Raw genomic sequence first — 26,550 nt, forward strand, 5'->3', positions numbered from 1 at the left:
TTTATGAACACTCCAGTCAGTACACTGGAGGGGTTGCATTTTTTGTGTCTTTAAGCCACAAGTCTATGCCTGTAGGTTTTCACCCCTGAAATAAACTTGCTAGACTCGACTGTCTTACGATAGTTAACCCTGTGCTGTCTGACACAACTGAAAAGTGGGCTCTTCTGCTTAATCGAGGTATTTGACCAGTGATACTCTCAGGAAGCAGAGTGCAGTAAGATAAGCTTTATCAGCAAAACTCTTCCCTGCACAAATTAATCTTTGTTCAACTGTTTAGAATGCCTTTCTGAAAATACAGTGACCCACATGATATTATAAACAGTAGAACATCAAGTAAAGCCTCAATTATCTGGTTTTACAAGCCTGCTGAAGCTCTTACTTCATAATGACATAGATACAAAAATAGCTGACTTCCCTAGAAACAATACCAAAATTCTAGTCTATCTTTAAAGACTTTACTTACATTGAATGAAGATTCATCATATCAAAATTAGAGTAAGATGCTGCATTTTATTGTTATGAATATTTCACACTCATGAAAACATGTGCAGAAAACAAAATAATAAAGACTTGTGTAACCACCACCCAATAAAATGCTGCTTTAAAAAAAGATTCTGGTCCATCACATCAGGATATGAAAACTTATCTCATAGTAGTTTGTGATATAAAATCATCTCCAAATAATGATGTACTTTTAACCATATAGCTTTCAAAGTTCTAAACAGTTTCATTTGTCTGTCCAGCAAGTTCTGGATTTAGTCAGCTGCTTCCCCAGAGAATGGCCCGCTGTCAGGCCTGATCCTAGGAAAAGATGAATTTGTGTCCAAGAGCACTTTTCAAACAATAGGGTAAGGAATTCATATTTTTTTGTTAATTTCATGTATTTTTTCCTGGCTTTTATCTTACCAAATTGGAGTTTTCTCAATCAGATCTAACTTTACCATTTTCTATTTAAAATCTTATAAAAGATTTTTAAGCCCATCATCTTCTCTCTCAGCTGATGACCTTCATATGTCACTGAGAAAACAGAAGAGATAAGAAGAGAACACCTCAGATTCTCTCCCCGATGTCTGCCAGCTGCCTGCACCTGTACCACAAGGCTGCTGTTCCCTCTTACTGGAGGAGCTGACTCCTCCCTGAGGCTGAGCCCTCAGCTTCTGCACCAGATCTAGCTTTTCCCGCTTGCTCGAGGACATCCCATAGCAGATCTCCCCTTTCTCTCTCCTGCATCATCAAAGCTCCCCTTCCTGGGTCTTTCCCATCAGAATATGATATGCTGATATATCACCCATCCTTTTTTTCCCTCCTTTTTTTTTTTTTTTTTTTTTTGATTTCCAACTTTTAAGTTCAGGGTACATGTGCCAGATGTGCAGGTTTGTTACATAAGTAAACGTGTGCCATGGTGGTCTGCAGCGCAGATCATCCCATCACCTAGGTATTAAGCCCAGCATCCTCTAGCTGTTCTGTCTGATGCACTCCCTCCTTCCATCCCTCAGCCTCTGACAGGCCCCAATGTGTGTTGTTCCCCTTCGTGTGTACATGTGTTCTCATCGTTCAGCCTCCTACTTATAAGTGAGAACATGTGGTATTTGGTTTTCTGTTCCTGCATTAGTTTGCTGAGGATCATGGCTTCCAGCTCCATCCATGTCCCTGCAAAGGACATGATCTCAGTCCTTTTGATGGCTGCATAGTATTACATGGTATATATGTAGCACATTCTCTTTATCCAGTCTATCATTGATAGGCAATTTAAGTTGAGTTAGTGTTTTTGCTGTTGTGAATGGTGTTGCAGTGAACATACATGTGCGTGTATCTTTGTAACAGAATGATTTCTATTCCTTTAGGTATATACCCACTAATAGGATTGCTGGGTCAAATGGTATTTCTCCCTCTAGGTCTTTGAGGAATTCCCACACTGTCTTCCACAATGGGTTGAACTAATTTCCACTCCCACCAACAGTATAAAAGCATTCCTTTTTCTCCACAACCTCACCAGCGTTGTTGTTTTTTGACTTTTTAATAATAGACATTCTGACTGGCATGAGATAGTATCTCATTGTGGTTTTCATTTGCATTTCTCTAATGATCAGTGATGTTGAGCTTTTTTTCATGTTTGTTGGCTGCATATGTGCCTTCTTTTGAGAAGTGTCTGTTCATATCCTTTGCCTACTTTTTAATGGGGTTGCTTTTTTCTTGCAAATGTTTAAGTTCCTTGTAGATGTTGGGTATTAGACCTTTGTCAGATGGATAGATTGAAAACATTTTCTCCCATTCTGTAAGTTGTCTATTGATGCTAATGATAGTTTCTTTTGCGCTGCAGAAGCTCTTTGTTTAATTATAACTTATTTGTCAATTTTTGCTTTTGTTGTAATTGCTTTTGGCATTTTCATCATGAAATCTTCACCCATGCCTATGTCCTGAATGGTATTGCCTAGATGTTCTTCTAGGGTTTTTATAGTTTGGGGTTTTACATTTAAGTCTCTAATCCATCTTGAGTTGATTTTTGTATATGGATATCACCCATCTTTAAAAAAGAAAATAAAAGCCTCTCCAGATCCACATACCTGTCTAACTCTGCCCTCATTTCCCTACCTGCCTCCCTAACAAAACTCCTTGGGAGAGTTGTCTAGACTCACTGTCTCCAGCTAGCTGAGCATCTGTACCTGCTGGTCCATCTGCTACTCTTGCTGGTGACTAGCGAATGATCAGTTATTAGTCCTTGGCTGACTTGCCCTTTGGCACAGTTGGTGACTCCTCCTTCAGGAACACTCTCTCCCTTGGTTTCTGGGACACCCTACTCTCTTGCTTCTCCCATCACACTGACCATTCATCTCAATCTCCGTGGCTGGTGTCTCTAAACGTTGCAGTGCCTGCCTGAAGATTGGGTTCTAAGACTGCTACTCCTCTCCATCTGAGTTTGCTCCCTAGGGGAGCTCATCCAATTTCTAGCTTTTTCTATCATCTCTACACTTAGGCCTCTGTATTTGTACCTTCAGCCCACCCAGAGCCTGAACTTGAGTCTGACAGAGTTAGCCGCATGCTCCACATCTTCACCCACTTGTCTCATTGGCACCTCGGGCTTCTCATGGCCTCCCTAGGCCTGCTTCTCCCTCACTCCTGTTCACCTTAGTCATGACAGCTTCAAGTTTGCCAAGTCAGACCTTGCATCAGCAAGTCATGCTTCTTCAGTAGAGTGACCTCTGAGCAGAGGCCTGAAGGGAGTGAGGGAACAAGTCATCTCTAACTCTTCCCTCTCTCACACTCCACCCCATTTACCAACCCATTTTGTTGGCCCTACTTTCAACGTATGTCTTCCTGCTTCCACCATTGCCCCTCACTCCCACCCCAGTTCATTCTCAACACAGCAGCCAGAGCCATCCTCTTAAAACCTAAGTAAGTTTATGGCACGCAAGCCGCAGACTGGCTCTCCATCTCGGAGTAAAATCCAGTTCTACCTCATCTTTGAGGCCCTTGCAGTCAGCCTCCACTACCTACACATCTCACCTCCCCTCTGGCACCTTTTCTTCCTGCTCACTCCAATCGTGATGCACTTGCTGTTTCTGAAACACGCCAAGTATACTTGTACCCCCAGGCCTTTTTATGTGCTCTGCTCTCTTTCTGGAAGATTCTTCCACATAACTACGTAGCTTCCTCATTTCCTTCCTTCAGGTCTTTACTCACATGTCACCCTGTCAGAGAGGCCTTCCTTGACCAGCCTGCAGGAACAGGCACTCCTTTCTCTGCCTCTGCATCCTCTGCCTCCTGATTTAGCTTTCTTTATCCCCTTTACACTTATTGTCTTTTCTTACTGTGTGTTGCCTATTTGCTTGTTTATTTTCTGTTGTTTATCTGCCCCTCTGATATACAGGCACTACATAGATAATGAATTTGTACATTCTTATCCTCACTGCTGTATACCTAGCACCTCTAATTGGACTAGGGATATGGTTTGTTTAAATAAATGAGTATAGTTTTTGTAAACTATGTACCTGTTCCTCCCTGGAATGGGCTTGAGCCACAGTCTGTTCTGTGGAGCCCACTCCATTGTGGCGTGTTTGCCCTCCAATGCCCTATAGCTAGAGATCACATGAGAGGCAGTTTGGTGTAATGGTGAACAGCACAAGTTCTGGAGCCAAAGTTGCCAAGTTTGAACCTGCCTCCAGCACTTACTAGCACTCTGACCTTAGATAGGTTACTTAACCTGTCTGTGCCTCCAATTTCTTCATCTGTAGAATGGGCTTCTAATAGTTTTCTCTTTTTATACATGAGGCTATTGTGAGGACTAGATGAGTTATTTCTGTAAAAGCAGTTAGAACAGTGCCCAGCACATGATAGATGCTAAGTGTTAGTTGTAATATTTTTATTCGTCTTTGGATCCTCCGTGACTCCTGTCACAGTAGGTTGAATTAAGTGAGCTTACATCAAATCTACATGTCTCCTTTTGGAGATACAGCATAAGCAGGAGGGGACAGCATCAGATTGGCAAGCAGCAGACCTATACCTATGCCTGAGCTGTTACCATTTTATGAATGTGTTCGACAAACATGTTCTGAGCCCTACTCTGTGCTAGGCTCTGCATTGGGCATGGGACAAATGGCAATGAGCAAACACAGATGACAGTCTCCAATGTCAGGGATCTCTCAGCTGCACCCTGTTTAGCTGTGAGATCCTGGTGTCCCAGTCTCAGAAACTGACACCGCAGGAAGCAGACCACATGCAATCTATAATTGCTTCTTCTGGCTCCCCCCCACTCTGAGGCTGTGGGGTGTTCCTGCCAGCCCAGCACTCTGGGGAGCATTCTACCCCACATGCCATGGACACACCCTCACAGTTGGATCGAGGCTGCTGACTTGGGCTGTCACTTATTCTCCCTACGATATCTTTCATGAGGAGGCAAGATTTTCATGTCGAGTCTAGGTTGAAGTCTCCACTCTACACTGGGAAACCTGGGATAAGTTACTTAATTTCCTTAAGTATTTATTTTCTTTATCAAAAACTGGAGATTAGAATATCTGCTTCACAGATCAGTGTAAAGATCACATGTTTACCCAGATGTCCTCACATATTCCAAGTTTCTAGGGTGATTATTTCCTTTACTCTCCAAATAAAACATCTGCTTTACTCTGGGGTCCAACACCCTCCAATGGTTGCAGAAGATGCCCGAAAAGTGGAAGGGCTTAGAGTCTAGATTCCACACCCCAAATTCTTGCTTGTGACTCACTATGACACCTTTTGCCTTCCTCAGAGCATGGACCTGAGCCTCTCTATTTCACCTGTGTCATGGGCAGGTGTGGGGAGCAGGTGTTTTCAACCTGCTGCCTGAACTGCTAGGCCTCATTCTGCCTTGCACCCCACTTCTCAGGCTTCCCTCTTCCCTTCACTCCTGCTCCCTTCCTTGAAGCTGCTCTCCAGACACCTGGCCCTGATGGGCTTTGTCTGGTTTCAGCTTCCACTCTGATTCTGTCTTTCTTGTGAAACATCCTAACCAGAAGAACATCCATTTTCTCAGCAAAACTAAGTCTTTATTTTAATTTTCTGATTGTACAGGTAACATATAACCTTTAGAGAAAGCAAAGCATTACAGCAATGAGGGAAAATGTTAAAAAGAAACATATCTCAGAAAAGGGAATCATGACCATCCTGGCTAACACGGTGAAACCTCATCTCTACTAAAAAATACAAAAAAAAAACTAGCCAGGCGAGGTGGTGGGCGCCTGTAGTCCCAGCTACTCGGGAGGCTGAGGCCGGAGAATGGCGTGAACCCGGGAGGCGGAGCTTGCAGTGAGCTGAGATCCGGCCACTGCACTCCAGCCTGGACGACAGAGCGAGACTACTTCTAAAAAAAAAAAAAAAAAAAAGGGGAATCATACTGTACTATGATTTGGGATGCCACCGTATCCTCAGACCTCTGTGAGTGATTGTATTAGAGAAGAACAGTCACTGAGAATTTAGAGACAGGAGAGACTATCAAAAGAGCAAGAGATGATGTACACCTGACAGTGACAAATCAAATGTATTCCTGCAAGGCAGCTTCAGGTCTCGTCTATGTGTCTGGCGTATCCCAAGGACTGCCACATCTCAATCTCATATTAATAGGACTCAACATGTTTTGAGTGATCCTCTTTCCTTTATAGAAAAGCACGTGAAGTCACAGAAGAGCCAAAGAGTAGTTGGCATGGAGAACACAGGGGCCAGGGCTTCTCTGAGGTGGCCTCAAATACGGAAACAAATTTAATTACATGGGCTATGACCTATTTCATCTCACCAAGGTCAGAATGATAAACAATTTAAAGAAGTTATAATTTTGTGATAGTTAGATATCCAGGTGCTTATCTGAAAGAGGCTATGGGATATCCTTCAGGCTAGAAAAATGGTTTGCGTAGAGTATTTGTTCTCAAGTTTTCTGTTTTGAATTTGACGACATTTTTAAGCTAGCTCTTCCACTTTAGCATATCCAGTAATGAAATAAACAAAGTGTAAAATATGAGACAGTGCTAGTTAAATATTTATACCAGCCCTACCCTGTCATTTCTTCAAACTATTAAAATGTAATGTTTTTATATGAAATCATTATAAATTTATAACAAGCCTAATCTCTGGTGATGCACTATTCCATGGACTGTGAATTATCGCTCTAAATTTCAGTTGGCAGATGCTTTCTCTGAGTGATGTGCTAGGATGATTAGTTCCTATGATGCAGTATAAGAATATGTCTTCTAATTTGCATAAAACGTGAGTGCTGATTATACAGTTTGATTTGAGACCTTCTAAAATATTTTTTCAAGCAACAATCTTGACAGTCAGCTCTCTTACAATAAGAAAGTTGATTATGAATACTGCCCTGAAGACTTTCTGTCCCAAAATCTCTATTAAGAATGTGTCCATACAGGGAATTACTCTTTGAAAAGATCACCGAGTCTTCAAGGTGGGTACGATAATTGATCTGTAAGTAGAAGTTAGGTTTTGTAGGGCTTTTGACAAGCCCAGTAGCATTTTTTAGTTTGGAGGCTGAGATTCAACCCAGGATTGTATCTCTTTAGATGTGGGTGGGCCGAAAGCTACCATTCTAAGGTAATTGAAGAGTATGGGCATGCCATTCCACCTCAAAGCATCTCTGTCTTTTGAGTCTTCACTGAAAGTCATCATTAGTTTCTACAATTTTACCACTAGAGATCTTTCTTTGGGTACAAGCACTCCTTAATAGACAAACACTCTTGAAAAGGTAGTGTCTTTACCCTTAGCACAGTTACTTTCCTGGCAAACAGGAGTTTTCTAGCTTCTTTCCAGTGTGGTAGAGAGCTGAGAGCAACCCCTTTAGAAATGATGAACAGGAACCTCACAGCGCTTTGAGGCATATATTCAGAAAAGGGAAAGATAGCCGTTGCTAGAGGGAGGGGTATCCACAGGTAGAGGTGAGGTCAGCAAGCCATTCTAGATTTCTGTAATAAAACAGAGGTCAAGTGTTCAGCTTGGAGAAGACTGCACAGAAGTGCTCGTCTGCAATTACATGTGTCTGTAATGAATACAGATTTGTAAAAACAAGTTATAATCTTGTAAACACAGCTTTAGTGGGCATGCCTGAACCTAGCAGAGTTTGGTTGCCCCATCTCAGAGTGGGACCTCATTTCCTGATCTTCCAGGACCCTTTTGTAACTGTCAAACTTCTGCTTGTCCCCAGCTTAAGAGCAGAAAGTATAATAAAGAGTTCTCTACTGTGTCCTTACCTCAAAGAATCCCCAGTCTAACAGGTAAGAGATGTGTTACCTTACATTGTTGTCATACAATGTTTGTAATTTAATGAGAACTCTCTGCAACCGTGTCCATAAATGAGTTAGCCTGTTTGAAAACCAGGTTCCACGGAAATCTCTGAGACAGCCAGAGAGGCTTGACTTATAGTGGATACAATCTATGGAAATTATGAGCAGTGACACTTGGGAAAGAAGCCCCTGCCACGTTATTCAAGACTTCAGTAAAAGCAGATTGGACTACATGGTCTCGTAAGGCCCCTCCCCATGAGTTCATGATATCAGCATGGCCCCTGCTCAGCCACTGTGGACTGAGGGGAGAAGGCAGGGAGTGACAGAGTGGCCAGCAATGAACCAAGGATGGTCATCCTCTTACGTGGGTCACACTGGACTGCACATCCCAGCCTCCCTTGCATTCAGGTTCCACTAATGATGTGTGAGGGCATATGTGTGACTTCTGGGTTGAGTTTCCTTGGCAGGCAGTGGTGCCTTCTCAGCCCTCTCTCTGCCTATTTGCCAGCTGCATGCAGAGGGCTCTGGGATCCTCATGGGACAGTGGAGCCCCATAATGGAAGGAGCATGGGTCTCTGAGGCACCAGATAGTAGGCCACCTTTGTAATTTGCATTGAATTGTCTATGAGAAGAAACAAGAAATAAACTTCCAAGGTGTTTAGTCATTGAGATTTGGGTGAAGGAAGGGATGGGGAGGTATCTGTTACTTCATCTAGCATTATTTTAACTAGTATAGTAGGTGTACCCTATAGAAGTAAGACCAGGAAAGTTGTAAAGCAACCTTTCTTTGTTTTGCAGCAGCAGCAGCAGCAGCAGTAGTACTAGTAGTACTAGTAGTAGTAGTAGTAGTAGTAGTAGTAGTAGTAGTAGTAATTGTAATTGTAATTATTATTACTATTATTATTAGAGAAAGGGTCTTGCTCCATTACCCAGGCTGGAGTGCAGTGGCATAATCATAGCTGACTGTAGCCCTGAACCCCTGGGCTCAAGTGATCCTCTTGCCTCATCCTACCAAGGAGCTGGGACTACAGACATGAGCTACCACACTCAGCTAATTTTTAAAAAAATTTTTGTAGAAATGGGCTCTCTCTATGTTGCCAAGGCTGGTCTTGAACCCCGGGGCTCGAGAAATCCTCTCCCCTTTCCTTCCCAAAATGCTGAAATTACAGGCATGAGCCACCACACCCAACCTGCTTTAGTCATTATTGGCTTTATGTTAACATTCTACTGCTCCAGATTGTTAAAATATGTTAATACAAATTTGCATCTATATCACAGGCCCTCTGAATAGAGATTAATCTGGTCTGTAGTCAGTAAGGTAGGTCAATGCTTAGTGGAACCAGGTCCTGCTTGTTCTAAGAGTCTGTGGAAATCTGAATTCCAGAGACGGTTCTAAGATGGGGAGACCCAGGAGCAATGGGTACCAAGCTTAACATTTCTACATAGTAGGCAGGAGACAGTATCCTGGAATAGGCCAAAGTCAAATTGTTTCTTAGATTTCCCAAGTCCAGAAAGGAAGGCTGCCACATACAGCTGGCCTTGAAAGCAAGTCCAGTAGAGTAAAAGCTGGGGAGGTGAAAGCAAGAGGCAGATTCTCAGGTCCATGGATACTGTTCTGACACCCAGTTGGGTGGAAAATGGTACTGCTCTCTTTTGCTTAAGATTTAAAAATGCATGTGCCCTGCTTTTTTGTGAATTGGCCTTGTTTGACCTTGAAGGTTCATGCTTCCCTGTTAACTAGAACCTAGTTAGGCCCTCTGAATCATCTGCCTTCCTGCAAGCCAAGCACTCTCCTGTTTGGACTTTGAGCTCTGCAGAGATGAGGCTGGTAACATAGTCCAAGGGAGGAAGTTAAGCAAAGAGGATCTAAGCTGCTCTGCTGGGCAAATCAAAAGGTGACTGTCCTGGGAGGAGAAGTTAGTATGGTGTTTGCTATTTTTGGCTGCTTCTTGGTGACCAGAGTTCTGATCGTGGGACAGGACTGAGAGCATGAGGAGAAGCAGCTCATAGCTGAAAGAGAGGGGTCCCAGCAATATGAAGGGAACAAGGAGAGCAGTGGGTTGACAGGAGGCCCCCAGCAGTGGGATATGGCTAATTCCTCCATTAGAACATCAGAACTTGATGCAGAGATTTAAGTTTTCTTTTATGAATTGCAAATCCCTTCTGACGCTATCAGTAAATTCTGTGATAAGTACTAGTCAGTGGTGCCTTAAGGATAAAGGAAGGGAAAGCCGTGGGCACTCTTGTCAAGGGCAGTGTAGGAGTATGTGGCCCTCACCATTCCTCTGTAGCTACAATGATGGTTGTAGCATTTATGGAGGAGCAGGAAGGGGCACCCGTCATCCTCTAGTCCAGCTGGTAACCAGGAGGCAAGTCAGAGGAAGCCTGCAGCCAAGTGAAGAGCACGAGGCCATGGCCAGATAGCATAGGAACAGGGTGGAGACACTCCAAGCTCCCTCCTTCAAATACATTATAGCAGTGGTGCTCAACCTTTTTTTCACATGCACCCTAAGGAACCTTTTTTGACTTATTTTCCCTGACTACCTCTCTCTAGGCAATTTTAATATAGACTGTGTCTGTTTGTATATTGTCCTTTGGCACAAACCATTGTAATATGTAAGCTTTAGTCTCGCTTGCTGAACCAGTTTTCACCACTGGGGAAGCAGTATCACCCTGTTGAGAATGCAGTCCTAGAGGCAGGTGACCTAGACAGGGGGGACGGTCAGATCTTCCACCCTGTGGATAGGATGACCATAGTAGTCCCTTGGGTGTCTGATGCTGGACACAGCAGACAAGATGGGAAAAGGAGCACCTTCTCTGTGAGAAGATGGCTCCATTTGGAAAGGCAGAAACTTGGATTCGTCCCAAGGGGAAAGCCTTTAAGCAGTCAGTGAGACTCTTAGAGCATTCTGGAGAGGCCAGGGGTGGAGTACTACAATTTGTAGCTTGAATGAGAAGAGAAAGGATGAAGCAGTGCCCTCTCAAATACCAACCACTGTGGAATCCCTGGAGGTTCTCATTTTCAGTATTTCAAAATGTACTCTGGAGACACTGGCCATTATGCCACTTTCCTTCTGCAGCATTTTTGTAAAATTCCTGGTGTATTCCTCAGAAACCAGCCTATGGGTTGTGTCCATCAGGTGCATGTTGCAATCAAAGAGCTCCTGGTTTAACTTTTTGTGAAGAAGGAAGCACCATTAATGTCTGTCTCACACGCTCTGACACTCAACCATCCACTACCAATCCCACAGAAGTCGTATTTCCCTCTGTGGTGAGTTGCCTTTGAGGAGAACCAAGGCCTTGAATCACCAGCTTGTTCAGGGATATATCAAGTCATACTGCGGAATGTAAAGTTCTGTGCTACCTAGAAGTTTGCTGGCTTTCCAGAGAACGGCTCTTACAAGACTTAACTTATCTTCCGTCCTACGTCCTCCAGTGTGGAGTGGAAAGGAAAGCCATTCTCAGAGCAATCTGCCAGGGAGAAGTTTATCACCTGACATGCTTAGAGGTTTTGTTTCAATTTCTGCCACATGAATGAGGGAAATCTTTTATTACAAGGTCCTATAGTCCCTTTTATTGATGCTTCTGCGACATCCTGTACTTTCATTCTAGAAGAGGTTGGTGGAAGCAGTTTTCTTGTGAACTTCCCTGTGCTGGAAGAAGAAAACCTGAAGGTTGGTCTCCAGAAGAACAAAGCCATGTTAATTTCTCTCCAAAAAGAAATCTGCACGTTTCTGGCAACACCAGCTGACTCCTATGAAGGCTACTCCTGTGCCTGTGTTAGGACAGATACTTGGATTTCTGTATCTCTTCTCTGCTGACAGAGGCAGCCCCAGTGAGTCAGACCTTGCCAAACACAGTGACGCTTATGAAAGACAGTTAAGAGTAAACCGTGAATGCACTGCAAAGTCTAGATGATTCTGGAGTTGCTGGATACAAGTAGCTTTGGTTATTATTAAAACACACCCACACACCCCTGGCTGTCAAACAGTAAACCACAATTTCATCTTCTAAGGCAAGCCCTCAAACTGTAGTTTTTTTAAAGCAGCATTACTTTTTGGTTTACATGCATAATAAACATTAAAAAGATAGCAAAAGATATTCTTTATAAAGATTATTTCTGTTTATGTTAAGGTAATAAACTTCCAATGAAATAAAATTAGTTATATGAAAACCTTGTTTTTCTATTTGTGTATGTTTTTCTGGAGAAGGGATCCATAACTTTTGTCCTACTCTTAAAAAGGCTCATGACTCAAAATGCAACAAGAACAAAAGCAAAAGCAAAAGATCAAGAACATGCTGCCCCTCTGCTGAGAAGACAGAGACAGTTAAGTTAGGATTTTATAAGACTATTTTTTCAACTTACACTTTTATTATCTTCTTAGGTTAAATATGAGAATGTTAAATATAACAAATAGCAAGTTTACATAAAATATGGAAAGGTCTGTTTGTGAATAAATGAGTTTCACAAATCACATTTTTCATAATGTAGTATTAAATTATAGAATATGTACTCTGAGTCTGGAAAATATGCCAATGAAATAGCACAGAGAATTTATATTCGTATTAATAATGGCAAGATGGACAAAATAATCTTCATCTTATTTTTCAGAAAGATGTGTGCGGCCTTCATAGTGGTGCTATGGTGATATTTCCTTTACTGGGGAAAAATTATCTATATAAAAATTAAGTTATTTCATTGAAAGTAGGAATAAAATACCTTGGATTCTGCATTTCATATAGCAAGACCTCTCCAAAGAGGAACTTACATGCCTTGTATGTGTGGCCAGAACCCCAGGGGGAAATCAGAATTTTATGTTTATATTTGACAAATGGACTGAGGGTGGAAAAGACACTATTTTTGCCCTACTTTGCCTTTTCTAGAGTTCAGTTCTACAAGAGGGACAAGGATTTAGAAACTGTTTTTTATTATGACTACTAGTAGCAGTTCTGCTACCATTTGTACTCCTAAAGGTGCCTGTCATGTGTCTGCCCGTAAAATGTTGAGTATTGGTGCATGGAATAGTTTTATGCTGGTCCCTGAGGAAGACTCAGGCATAGGACTAGCGGGTAGAGAAGTTTGGCTTATGTCATTCCAAGTCAAATGGACCTAGAGGCCAGCTCTCCTGAACCAACCTAGGTTGTCAGATTTCCTTAAGGATGTCCCTAGAAACCTGCTGTTTCTGAGCATGTGTTATTCAGGTAATGCTGAATCACAAGAGTCTATTACTGGTCAAATCACAAGAGTCTATGACTGCCTTCCAGGAGTTATACGAGATATGAATGGAAGGATGGATGGATTATTTGTGGTGTGAGAAAAGTCAGCACTATGAATGATAAACTGGGAATGGGGGCATATGGTGAATTCAGTAGGAGTTCAGACTTCTACCTTATGTGACCTTTAGTATGACCCAAGCCTAGAGATCCTCTGGTCTTCCAGGTGTGCTCAGAATGCATCACTTCAGACTGGAGGGCTTCACCAAACCCATTTCTGTTTGGACCAGTGTCTCAGAGGCTGACTTGGGGAAGAATAAACCACTTAACCCACAGCTTTATAAGGATGCTTTGGTTCCTTGGGTCCCTTGGAGACCTCGTTCTAAGTGATATTACAGAAGACATTCACGTCTCTGGAGTCTCTGGGCTTTCTGAGTCTCCCAGAAGGCTAAGAACTAAGGATCCTGACCCACTCTGGCGAGGTGCAGCCAAAACCTGTTTGTTCATTTTTTACTGAATCAGATTATGTCAAATCTGATATGTCTGTAAATTCATAAATATGGAAGTTCCTTGGAGGATGATGCGTTATGCAGATATAAAGGACTTCTGTCAACCTCTTTTGATTTTCTCTACTATAAAACTAACTGTACTCAAAGAAGTCTTACATTTACTCACGTTTTACTGGGGTTTAGTGTATGTACTCGGTTTTATTTATCTCTCTTGGAAAGTTCTTAGGCAGCATAAAGCGTGTGGGACTTTGGAGGCAGAAGAATTTTTAGCTGTTTGAGCCTCTCTGAGCTCACTCATCCTCTCTGGCCCCCATCCCTCCTCTGTGAAGCCAGGATAATCATAGGGACATTCTAGCGTTGTTTTGAGAAAGAAATCAGTGTCAATAAAGCCCTTGCACAAACTCTGCACTTGGTGGGCACACACTAAATGACAGCCTTTACCCCGTTCTCCAGTACACCTTGTCCTAGACACCCAGAAATGCTGAATTGTATTTGCTGGAGGCAAATGCTACACCTATGTCAAAACTTCATCCTTTCACATTTGAAATCTTACTCTTCTTTTTGCCACCTCTTGGTCCATGTACTTTTTTTTTTTTTTTTTTTGAGACAGAGTCTTACTTTTTTGCCTAGGCTGGAGTGCAATGGCGTGATCTCAGCTCACTGCAACCTCCACCTCCCAGGTTCAAGTGATTATCCTGCCGCAGCCTCCCAAGCAGCTGGGACTACAGATGCATGCCACCACACCTGCCTAATTTTTGTATTTTTAGTAGAGATGGGGTTTCACCATATTGGCCAGGATGGTCTCAAACTCCTGACCTCAGGTGATCCACCTGCCTCAGGCTCCCAAGGTGCTGGGATTACAGGCATGAGCCATGTGCCCAGTGGTCCATGTACTTCGTAAGCTTATTAAATCAGGAAATCTGCCTGCTTATATCTTCCTAATACCTTATTGCTCATGCAAGTAACAGGTACTGATGCTTCTTGTAAATAAAGCAATATACTAAGGGTTACCCTGCCCTCGGTGGGCCCAGAGTAGATGACATGATGTGGGATAAGAAGTGGCTCATGCACAGAAGGAGAGACTCCTCTTGTCTGGAGACACTCTGGTGAGTTACTTAGAGAAGGTGGTATCCGACATGAGTTTGCGAACGTGTGCATGATTTGGTCATGCAGATGTGGCAGGAAGAGCATTCCAGATATGAGGAACCACGCGAGCATGAGTATGGAGGCAGGAAAGGGAGAACCATATATATATAAGAGTGGAAAGGAAGTGTTAGATAGGGTGTTGCATGTATCAAAGGGAAGAAGAGGAAGAAACGAAATTGGCAAGACAAATCTGAACCTGATCTGGGAGAATCTTGACTATCTCATGATTTTTGAGAGCTGGAACCCAAAACATCTGTCTCGTTTACTTGCTGGAATGCTGTAGCCTGTCTGGTTTTGCCTTTTAGACTATGAACTTAATTTCCAACATAAGAATTCTTTATTTTATGAGTTTTTTTCCAAAAATGAAGAGACATTTTGCATGCTAAAGACTTAAAAGCGATATACACATGACAAGTCTAGTTAGCACATGCCTAACTTTGGACTGAGTTGATTATTGGAATAAACTTTAAAGCTGCTGCAATGCGCCTTTGAACTCAGCTAGAGCCGCAGTGACGGCACTTTTATTTAGTGCCTGCTTTATTCAGAAAAAGGTATAAATCTTTACTTGTGAATCCTATGTGGGTTTTTTTTTTCCAGAATATTTGTTCCTGTGTCTAAAAAGGGGGGATTCCAGTGACTAAATTCTGTAATTGGGGTTCTTTGAAGATAAATCCTGAGTAATGACTCCATGTATTGTAGATTATTTTTAAGCCATTAGAAAAGCTTGAAACTCATCAGCAAAAGCACTGAGTCTATATGTGACCGACTCAAATCCAAATGACTGACTCATACTCTTGTCATGTTAAATGCTTTATACTTAAGAATACTTGGAAAATGATTTTTAAAGGAATTATTTCAGAAAAAGAGCTCAAAGATAGAATATCTCTGCTGTCTTCTTTTTCAATTACTTTTACTTCAGACTTATGTTCCACAGCACACAAATGTATGTTTTATTGATTGTGCAATTATTATGAAAAGTAGTTCCCAATGAAAATGAACATAAACCAAAAACTTGAAAATACTAAACAAAGTCTAAAAGAATTAAATGGCAGAATTCTTTCTCCATACCCCTTTCAGCCTCCCTCCCTCTGTCACTTCCTCCTCATACCTGCCTTGGTCTGACTTACTTCTTGCCCTCCAGGCATTCCAGTCTGGGCACTGGTGGGAGCACTGAGCCAGTGCCGAGCTCACTTTCTGCAGAGAAGGGAAAGCAAGAACGGCAGTATGCCAAAAAGGATAGCATTGATATTATTGAAGAGGAAACCTACGGTTCCTTATGAGACAAATACGAGGAGACAATAGGAACTTCCAAAAAGCAGGTAAAATTAAGTCCTGAATGTTGCAATGTGATGCAGCATGAGTGGTGGGTCGTGGAAGAGGTGAGAAGAAAAGACAGCCCCACAGAGCATTTGCCACATTCTCAGTGCACCAGGTGAACCGCTCAGTCAACGTTTACTGAGTACCTCATGAAAGCTCTATACTGCCTTGCTTAAAGCCCAGCCAGTGGGTTCCGCCTGCTCTCAGATGAAGCCGGGAGTCTTGAGTGTGGCTGATGAAGTCCTTCTTGACTTCTGCTTGTCTCTCTGTTGTTGCCTCTCACGCATCCTGTCCTTATACTCTGCACCCACCTGTTCTGCCCCTATCAGTCTTCCTGCTTGGCTGTACCTTTTGGCTCTTCCCTCTGCCTAAAACAGCGTTATCTCCCAACACCACCCCCTGTCCTCACCTCCCCCCTACAAATTCCTGCTCTGTATGCAAGTCTTGGTTTATAGCCTTTACCCACTGGGGGCAGATAATGTCTGTGCTACTCCCATTGTAGCATTCATGACTTCATTATGTATATCTTTAAATTGATTTTACTTTTCTTCAACTTGTATTTTCGTGTGTACATGTGCAGGGTGTGTAGGTTTTTTTACATAGGTAAACATGTGCCATGGTGGTTTGCTGAATGGATCATCTTGTCACCAAGGTATTAAGCCCAGCATCCATTAGCTATTCTTCCTGATGCTGTCCTTCTCCCTACCCACAACCTCTAACAGGCCCCACTGTGTGTGGTTCCCCACTATGTGTCTATATGTTCTCATAATTCAGCTCCCACTTATAAGTAAGAACATGCGGTGTTTAGTTTTCTCTTCCTGCATTCGTTTTCTGAGGATAATGGCTTCCAACTCTATCCATGTCCTTGCAAAGGACATGATCTCATTCTTTTTTATGGCTGCATAGTATTCCATTGTTTATATGTACCACATTTTCTTTATCCAGTCTATCATTGATGAGTATTTAGGTTAATTCCATGTCTTTGCTATTGTGAATATGCTGCAATGAACATACACATGCATGTATGTTTAGAACAGAATATTTATATTCCTTTGGGTATATATCCAGTAATGGGATTGCTGGGTCAAATGGTATTTCTGCCTCTAGGTCTTTGAGGAATTGCCATGCTGTCATCCACAATGGTTGAACTAAATTACACTCCCACCAACAGTGTAAAAGTGTTCCTTTTTCTCTGTAATCTCATCAGCATCTGTTATTTTTTGACTTTTTAATAATAGCCATGCTGACTGGCATGAGATGGTGTCTCGTGGTTTTGATTTGTATTTCTCTAATGATCAATGATGTTGGGCTTTTTTTTCCATACTTGTTGGCTGCATATATGTGTTCTTTTGAAAAGTGTCTATTCTTGTCCTTTGCCCACTTTTTAATGCAGTTGTTTTTTTCTTGTAAACTTAAGTTCCTTGTAGACTCTAGATATTAGACCTTGGTCAGATGGATAGATTGAAAAAAATTTTTCCCATTCTGTAGGTTGTCAGTTCACTCTAATTATAGTTTCTTTTGTTGTACAGAAGCTTTTTAATTAGATCCCATTTATCAATTTTTTTTTTTTTTTTTTTTTGAGACAGAGTCTTGCTCTGTTACCCAGGATGGAGTGCAATATCATGATCTCGGCTCACTGCAACCTTCATCCCCCCAGGTTTAAGCATTTCTCATGCCTCAGCTGCGACTGCAGGTGTGTGCCACTATACCTGCCTAATTTTGTACTTTTTTTTTTTTTTTTTTTTTTTTTTTTTGAGACGGAGTCTCGCTCTGTCGCCCAGGCTGGAGTGCAGTGGCGCGATCTCGGCTCACTGCAAGCTCCGCCTCCCGGGTTCACGCCATTCTCCCGCCTCAGCCTCCGAGTAGCTGGGACTACAGGCGCCCGCCACCTCGCCCGGCTAGTTTTTTTTTTTTTTTTTTTTGTATTTTTAGTAGAGACGGGGTTTCACCATGTTAGCCAGGATGGTCTCGATCTCCTGACCTCAAGTGATCTGCCCCCCTCAGCCTTCCAAAGTGCTGGGATTACAGGTGTGAGCCACTACACCCAGGCAATTTTTGCTTTTGTTGCAATTGCTTTTGGTGTTTTCATGATGAAATCTTTGCCCATGCCTATGTCCAGATAGTATTGCCTAGATTTTCTTCTAAGGTTTTTATAGTTTTGGATTTTATATTTAAGTCTTTAATCCATCTTGAGTTAATTTTTGTATATGGTGTAAGGAAAAGGTCCAGTTTTAATTTTCTGCATATGTTGCTAGCCAGTTCTCCCAGCACCATTTATTAAATAGGGAATCCTTTCCCTACTGCTTGTTTTTGTCAGATTTGTCGAAGATCAAATGGTTGTAGGTGTGTGGTCATATTTCTGAGTTCTCTATTCTGTTCCATTGGTCTATATCTGTTCTTGTACCAGTACCACACTGTTTTTGTTACTGCAGCCTTGTAGTGTAGTTTGAAGTCAGGTAGCATGATGTCTCCAGCTTTGTTCTTTTGGTTTAGTATTGTCTTGGCTATTTGGGTTCTTTTTGGTCCCATTTGAATTTTAAAATAGTTACTTCTAATTCTGTGAAGAGTGTCATTGGTAATTTAATGGAAATTGCATTGAGTATGGCCATTTTCACAACATTGATTCTTCCTATCCTTGAGCATGGAATGCTTCTTCATTCATTCATGTCCTCGTTGATTTATTTGAGCAGTGGTTTTTAGTTCTCCTTGAAGAGGTTCTTCACTTCCCTTGTTAGCTGTATTCCTGGGTATTTTATTCTTTTTGTAGCATTGTGAATGGGAGTTCATTCATGATTTGGCTCTTGGCTTGCCTGTTGTTGGTGTATAGGAATACTAGCGATTTTTGCACATTGATTTTGTATCTGGAGATTTTGCTGAAGTTGCTTATCAACTTAAAAAGTTTTTGGGAGTATCATTGGCCAGGCATGGTGGCTCACATCTGTAATCCCAGCACTTTGGGAGGCTGAGGCGGGCGGATTGCCTGAGGTCAGGAGTTCAAGACCAGCCTGACCAACATGGTGAAACCCTGTCTCTACTAAAAATACAAAAATTAGCCAGGCGTGGTGGCGTGCACCTGTAATCCCAGCTACCCAGGAGACTGAGGCAGGAGAATCACTGGAACCCGGGAGGCAGAGGTTGCAGTGAGCCAAGATTGTGCCACTGCACTCCAGCCTGGGCGACAGAGCAAGACTCCATAGCAAAAAAAAAAAAGAAAAAAAAAAAAGACATTTTTGGGCTGAGATGATGGCATTTTCTAGATATAGGATCGTGTCTTCTGTGAACAAAGATAGTTTGACTTTCTCTCTTCCTATTTGAATACTGTTTATTTTCTTCTCTTGCCTGATTGCCCTGGCCAAAACTTCCAATACTATCTTGAATAGGAGTGGTGAGAGAGGGCATCCTTATCTTGTGCTGGTTTTTGAGGGAATGGTTTCAGCTTTTGCCCATTCAGTATGATATTGGCTGTGGGTTTGTCATATGTGATTTCTATTATTTTGAGGTATATTCCTTCAATACTTAGTTTATTGGGAGTTTTTAACATGAAGGGATGTTTAATTTTATCAAAGGTCTTTTCTGCATCTGTTGAGATAATCATGTGGTTTTTGTCTTTAGTTCTGTTTATGTGATGAATCACATTTATTAATTTGCATATGTTGAACCAACCTTGCTTCCTGGGGATAAAGCCAACTTGATTGTGGTGGATAAGCTGTTTGATGTGCTGCTGGGTTCGGTTTGCCAGTATTTTATTGAGGATTTTTACATCGATGTTCATCAGGGATATTGGCCTAAAGTTTTCTTTTTGTGTTGTGTCTCTCTGCCAGGTTTTGGCATCAGGATGATGCTGGCCTCATAGAATGAGGTAGGGAGGAGTCTGTCCTTTTCAATTTTTTGGAATAGTTTCAGTAGAAATAGTACCACCTCTTCCTTTTGCATCTGGTAGAATTCAGCTGTAAATCTGCCTGGTCCTGGGCTTTTTGTGGTTGGCAGGCTATTTATTACAGCCTCAATTTCAGAACTCATTATTGGTCTATTTAGGCAGTAGCTGCTTGTGTATTTCCTATATGACTTTAGTTCTAATAACAGTAGCAACAACCTAATTATGAAAGGCCTCTAAATCAGCTTTGATTGTAACATAGACAAGAAAAATAGATTAGAAACTTTGGGCTCGATGTCGAGATGGAAGCCTTAGATTGTAGTGCAAGTCTGTTAGCTTCCCAGGCAGCCCTTTTCCTCTCCATTCTGATCTCTCTCCAGAAAATGTGCAGTGGCTCATGGCTGTGCATTTCTGATGTGACTGGGTGTGTTTTCCTGTTGCTATGCATGAAAACTCTTAGAGTAGTTTAATTCCAAACCCTCAGCTCATTAATTTACTCTCCCCATATGCTTCTGTACTCAACACCAGCCAAGAACTTAAAAGGAGTGAGGGAAACTTATTAAACCATTATGGCAGTTTATTCCACTTTTTATCATAAACTATATTTAAAATTTTTTCACCCAAAATCATAACCTATATGCATCTTATTATAAACTATATTTAAAATTTTTTCATCCCCAAATCAGTTCAATTGATTCATCTGCTGAAATGTGCTGCGTTGGCTTTTAATACAGTGAAATTTGTTTATAAGTAGTTCAGGAAGCTCCTTTTTGACTTCATGAGACCATTTTATAGATGCTTCATGTTCCATTTCATTTCTTAATATTAGAAATTCTAAATTCTGTTGCCATTCATTTGACTATTTGTGTTGCTTCTCTGAGGGGTGAATATCACCCTTCATAGGAAAGTAAGCTGTAGGAATGGGGTTTCTGTGGGGATGCTTAGCAGGGCCTTCTGATTTGGAGCCTGTAGGACCAAATGTGGCTGCCATCAAGCCACTTGCCCTGGTTTCTTGATTACAGGCTGCAGCCCCCAGCCCTTCATTTCTCTTGTTCTTTTCCCTTGGTCTTTACCTTTACAGGTTGGCTGCATCCTTCCAGCCCACAGGTTGGATTTAGCACTACTCCATCATTCAAGACCAGTGGGCTAGTCAGGGCAAGATCTTTTCAAAGCTGCAGCAGAAGCACAAAAGTCCAAACCCAACCCTTCAAATACATTCCAAGCCTCTGCTGCCACTGTATCTGCTAATATCCCATTAGCTACATCAAGTCTCATGGTCAAGTGTAAAATCAAGGAGGTAGAAAGTATCTTTATCCACCCTGAAGTAAAAAGTCACATGGTCAAGCCAAAGTGAATATTTGTTGGAGAATAATATAAACTATCATACCATCACAGGGCCTGGCTATATAAGGTAAATCAATCTGTGTGTTCCTCCCTTGCTGTTTATTCTGAAACATGAACAGCAAGAGTCTTAACATCTTGATAGTATAGCTGCAGTGCTTAGTGGACAATTATGAACTCACACATTGGAGAACATTGTAGCCTCTTAATCAAGGTGGAATACCACTTATGTCACTGGCCTGAGATGCTCCCAGCTGTGAGATGGCACACAGCTGGACTTCCATTTGGAAATTTGAGGAAGATGGCTGTATATCCAGCTTAGGAATCATTCTCTTACCCCCATCCTCAGACGTCCTGTTTCTACATATGTTTGTCTCCTCAGCCGGACACTTCGTTCCTTTATCCCCTGTGTGTCCACCCCAACCCCATCCATTTCCATGTTAGATTCCCACAGAATGTCAGAGAATGTTTATAAAGTGACAGAAACTTCAGCTTAACACTGAGAGTGGTTACCATTATGAACCTGGGCTTATTTTCACATCATTTCAAATCATAGCACATCAGATGAAAGAACCTTTAGAGATCATCCAGTTCAGTACTGTCCAGAACTTTCTACAATGATGAAAATGTACATATCTGTCCTGTCCATTATAGTAGCTCCTGGCCATAAATGGCTATTGAGCACTCCAGATGTGTCTCATACTGTTGAGGAACTGGATTTTAATTTTTATCAATTTTTACTTAAATTTAAATAGCTACATGTGACTAGTAACTACTATATTAGACAGTGCTGATCTAGTTAATTCCTTTTTGACCCAGAGTAGACGTGAGCAGATGTTTCTCAAATGAACAAATGAATGAATGCAAAAGAGAAATGACCCCCACCTAAGGTCACATAGCCAATGCATGGCAAAGCCAAAACAAGACCCCAGAACCATGGATAACCTTGCCTGGGCACCTCCCTCCCCCTTCCCACCTTCTCTCCTAGAGGCCTGTATTTGCATTAGTTTGGCCTTAATTTTGTACTTGTTACCTTCTAACAAAATCTGAATACCTCTTGGTCAAATAGGTTGGGGAAAAAAAGGACAAAAATAAAACTATTTTGCTCTCTTCAGTAATTTGAAGAGTGAGCATTAAAAACCCAATCAAACATCAAATAATTTTTACACAGTAGAAATAATATATACTTTCCATCCAAATTAAAACACATGCTTCCAGCAATTTAATTATGCAAATGTGATATAAGCAGCAGTGGAAACAGTGTTAAAGGGGAAGAATGGAGATTGATAAGCTAAAATTTCTGGTGACATTTTCCTTTTTAATTTCCTCTTTTGGTTAATATTATGCTGATTTTCATGCAGTGCTTAGGTGGATACTTTATTTCTTTGTAATAAGCGCCTCTACAAATTTATGCAAATAATATTAATCACTGTTGAGGAAAACAGCAGACATTACCATACATACTGCCCACAGTGTGAAGCAACAGTAATAGATGGGTCTTGGGCTATGAATATGATTAAATATGCTGGTAAGCAAAGCTGCTGTCTCTAGAAAGGGATGTTTTTCCTCTAGCTGCATGGAGAATTCAAAATTCTAAAATATAATTCCCACATTTACTGTATAAGAGTGGCCCAAAGCAAAAAATTGAAAAGCAGATGAGATTGCTTTGTTCTTGCCTCATCAGAAAAGCCCTGTTCCACCTGGCCCTCACAGCGAGGAACTCTGTCTTACGGTCCTTCACAAGCCAACTCTGAGATGAGGATTTGGGAGTAAGTTGTATATTGAGGAAGTGCTCCCAGGAGAAACCTGTAATGGAGTAGGAGAAGCAGGAGAAGGGAGGAAACCGAGCACAGTGGGAGCCCAGCAGGGATATGCTAATGGTGGCTTCATCCTGATTCCACACGGAGTGCTGGATTCATCATTAGAATTTGTACCACTTGAGGCCAGGGTCCTGGGCTTTTCACATGACACTCAAGTCAGTCATTGGCAAGGGCCATTGTGTGGGATGTAAATCCCCAGGTAGTGGCAGCTCTCTGGGAGTACAGACAGAGCAACCGGTAGACCGAGCACAGTCCTGCCACAAGCTGCTGGTGCAGGCCCATGGACAGGGGTGAAGACCAGAAAAAAGACCCAGGGGATTGGGGAAAGCCCTGGCAATGTCCACTAGAGCCTCACCCTGGCACCTGCCCACAGCTGCATGCCCCATCTTTCTGTTTGTGGTAGCTAAATTATGTGTCAACCTGACAGGGCTGGGAGATGCCCAGATAGCTGATTAAACATGATTTCTGGGCGTATGTGTAAGGGTGTTTCTGGAAGAGATGAGCATTGAATTGGTAGACTGAGTAAAGCAAGTGGCCCTCCCCAGAGCAGGTGGGCATCAAAAATCCATTGAGGGCGGCCTGAATAGAACAAAAAGGTGGAAGAAGGGAGGATTCACTCTCTTTACCTGACTGCTTGTGCTGGGATAACAGTCTGCCCTTGATCTTCTGCCCTTGGCATTCCTGGTTCTCAGGCCTTCAGGATCTTACTAGAATCTATAACATCTGATATGTATATCATACATATATCATATATAATATAATATATAATTAGATATATGTTTTATATATATTATATATGATATATATTATACACACACACACATACGTATATATGTGCAATTATCCTACTAGTTTTCTCTGAAGAACCCTAGCTAACACACTGCTGTACCCTCCAAAGTTCACTGGATCTTTTCCCTGGACTCTAACTAGCGACTGGAGAGCTTCCTGATAAATTATGTCCAGGCAAATGGGATTTTTAAAATAATGGCTTTTATTCCATCACCTCATATTAGGAATTTTAAAGCAGAGGGGTTAACAATAGAGGAAATTTGTAGAAAGGCTTGTGGGGACAGTGTTCAGATTAAGAGAGCCACTCATGGGTAAGGCTGGCTAAGGAACCCACATAATTCAGAAATTAATGTTTGTTTGTTTGCTCCAGCATCTGAGAATTCCTGTATAAAGCCTGGGACTGCTGCAGTGGTTTCTCCCTTTTCACAGTTAGAATGTCGAGGGCTCGATTACACAGAAGAGAGAGTCTCCAGGGGCTGTCCTGCCCCATCTTCAGCAGCCTCCTCATGCCTGTTTCAAGGAGGGGAACGGGAAGCTGGAATTCCAGCTGCCAGGTACTCTTATGTCAAAGCGCTACAATCCTATTGGAGAAGAATTGGAGCTGCGGGCACTTTCTCTCTTCTTATTTATTTCCTTTCAAAGAAGTTGTTCCTCCGAAAGGCTCTCTTTGCAAAGCAGAAATGCTATTTTGAAGGTGAACATAAAAGCTTTCTTGGCAAAGAAATTGCTTTGTTCCATTTGAGAAAACTCTCTGCTTTTGAGAGAAGAGAGGATATGAGGCCATGGAAACTTGATTAGCTCTCATCATCTTTCCCTCTGGTTTTCAGAGACGAGGCTAGACAGAAAGGCTTTCAGTGTCCATCTGTCTGTGGATACCAGCCTATCCCCTGATGCAGAACTTCAAGGGCTGCCATACCTAGAGCAGCCTGAGATTCCGGGATTCCTATTAGGATAGGAAACCTAGAGGGCTGAATTTAGGGCCCATGCAGTGGGAGAGGAATCAAATTTGGATTTTCTGTCTGGTTGAGGTTCTGCTGCTAAAAGGCTTTGAAAATTCCATGAAACGAGGACAGCAGTGCCTCAGCATATTGTGTGAAGGGTGCATAATAAATTCTAAAGTTCTGTGAAATTTTAGTTGGTGGGCCCCAGGCCTCAGAATTCGGTATATGTGCATGCATGTGCTTGCATTTGTGTGCACATGTATGTGTGTATGTGCATGCACGTCCGCACATGCATGTGTTTTTCCTGTCTTCCCTATCCTAGCACATGTAGTTGGTGTTGGTGGCCCCGTCAGCGGCCAGTCATCCCCCTCCCTTCATCCTCACCCCTCAGAACAGAGGAGGTGAGGAGGCCTCGCCCTTACACAGGTCCTTCCAGACAGCAGCAATGACAGAGATGACAGTTCGTATTCCTGCACTCCTCTCTCATCCCAACCTCATACAGGGAGTCTTTCAAATCAATGTCAATTTTAATTTACCAAAATTATCAAACTTATTATTTTTATATAAATATAATATATATTATAAAGTAATACTTTGTAGCCAGAAATATAAAATTCAATATAAAATGGAATCATCATAATTTGAAGAACATAGGACCTCAAATCATAAGACCTGAATCTGAGACCTGAATTTGCTGTTGATTCACAATGTGGCATGTATTCTTTCTGAGCTTCAGTTTCCCCATCTAGAAAATGGAGCTAAGACCCAAGTAGAGGTATTTTTGGGACAATCCAGTAAGATGACATTTGAGAAAATGTGACCTGCACAGCATTTCTTATATCAAGTTAGTGTCATCAGCATCCTTAGAATGGTTCACAGCTGCAGTATATCCCCCTGGTTTTATAGATGAAAGAGCTGGGTTCCAGATTGGCTAGGCTCCTCCATGTTACTGACAATGGGCTATAATCACACAGCTTGCTGATCAGTGCATCCCATATGCTCCAGATACACAGCGAGCATTCACTTGAACCACCAGTCTTCCAGACTGCCCAGGAGACCCAGTCCTTCCAGGTACCATCCAATCCCAGGCTTTGTCGGTGGAAATGCTGGAGACCTACCCAAGGGAGTTAGTGGTGTGGCCAAAGACACACACCACGGGCATTTGTAAAGGAGGTTGGCATGAGCTTTGGGGTAAAATAAGAGTTTCAGATGTTGTTTCTCCTTCTGTGCCTTTGAATCAGCCCCAGGCCTGCCTGTACCAGCAAGTTCTCGCCTTATGCCATAAGGTGTGTGTTGACTTCTCCCTGGGAGTCGGTGAGGAGAAGTAGACTTCTGTGCTTGTCCAGAAGAAGTGACACAGAATAGAAGTCCATAGGACCTTCCTCTGACACACTTTTTCTTCCCTAATCTGGACCCCAGTAACATTGAAGAGTGTTTCAGAGGGAGCTTGAAGTTCTCCCTCCATCATTTGCGGATACATTTCCTTATAAGCTCTAAACTGATTATAGAGGACACTTTGCTGCATGTTATTTTCCCAGAGCTCCTGCTAATTGATTTGTACAGAAAGTGTTTTTCTCCAGAGATAGTTTCATTGTTGTGATGGTTTTCCTGGTAGCAGAACTGGGGTCCTGTTGGGGAGTCCAGACATGTTGCTGGGGATGGTGAGTTGAGCCCTCATTTTCTCACTTACCCTCCTGGCCTAGCCTGGTCTCCAGAGTGGAGTAAGTTTAGGTCAAGGACAGGCTTACCACAGTTCTTCATGGCAAAGATCACATATGCATTCAGCTGTCATAGCTCCTTCCTTCCTCCCTCCCTCCCTCCCTCCCTCCCCCCCCCCCCCCC

At 42.2% G+C, this 26,550-nt stretch overlaps 1 protein-coding gene across 4 annotated transcripts in view; it reads left to right on the top strand.

The window, feature by feature from the left end:
* Positions 1-26,550, top strand: part of ULK4 (unc-51 like kinase 4) — a 696,865-nt gene that overhangs the window by 581,486 nt on the left and 88,829 nt on the right. The window contains exon 36 of one of the 4 annotated variants that reach the window (XM_025376621.1): positions 11,370-11,875. The exons of the other annotated variants lie outside the window; for them this stretch is intronic. Within the exon in view, the coding sequence (XP_025232406.1) occupies positions 11,370-11,399 (30 nt within the window). The 3' untranslated portion in view covers positions 11,400-11,875. Of the gene's footprint in view, positions 1-11,369; positions 11,876-26,550 lie in introns of those variants that run through there. 4 annotated transcript variants of the gene reach the window in all.

The sequence above is a fragment of the Theropithecus gelada genome, chromosome 2 (assembly GCF_003255815.1).
Source record: "Theropithecus gelada isolate Dixy chromosome 2, Tgel_1.0, whole genome shotgun sequence".
NCBI lineage: Eukaryota > Metazoa > Chordata > Mammalia > Primates > Cercopithecidae > Theropithecus > Theropithecus gelada.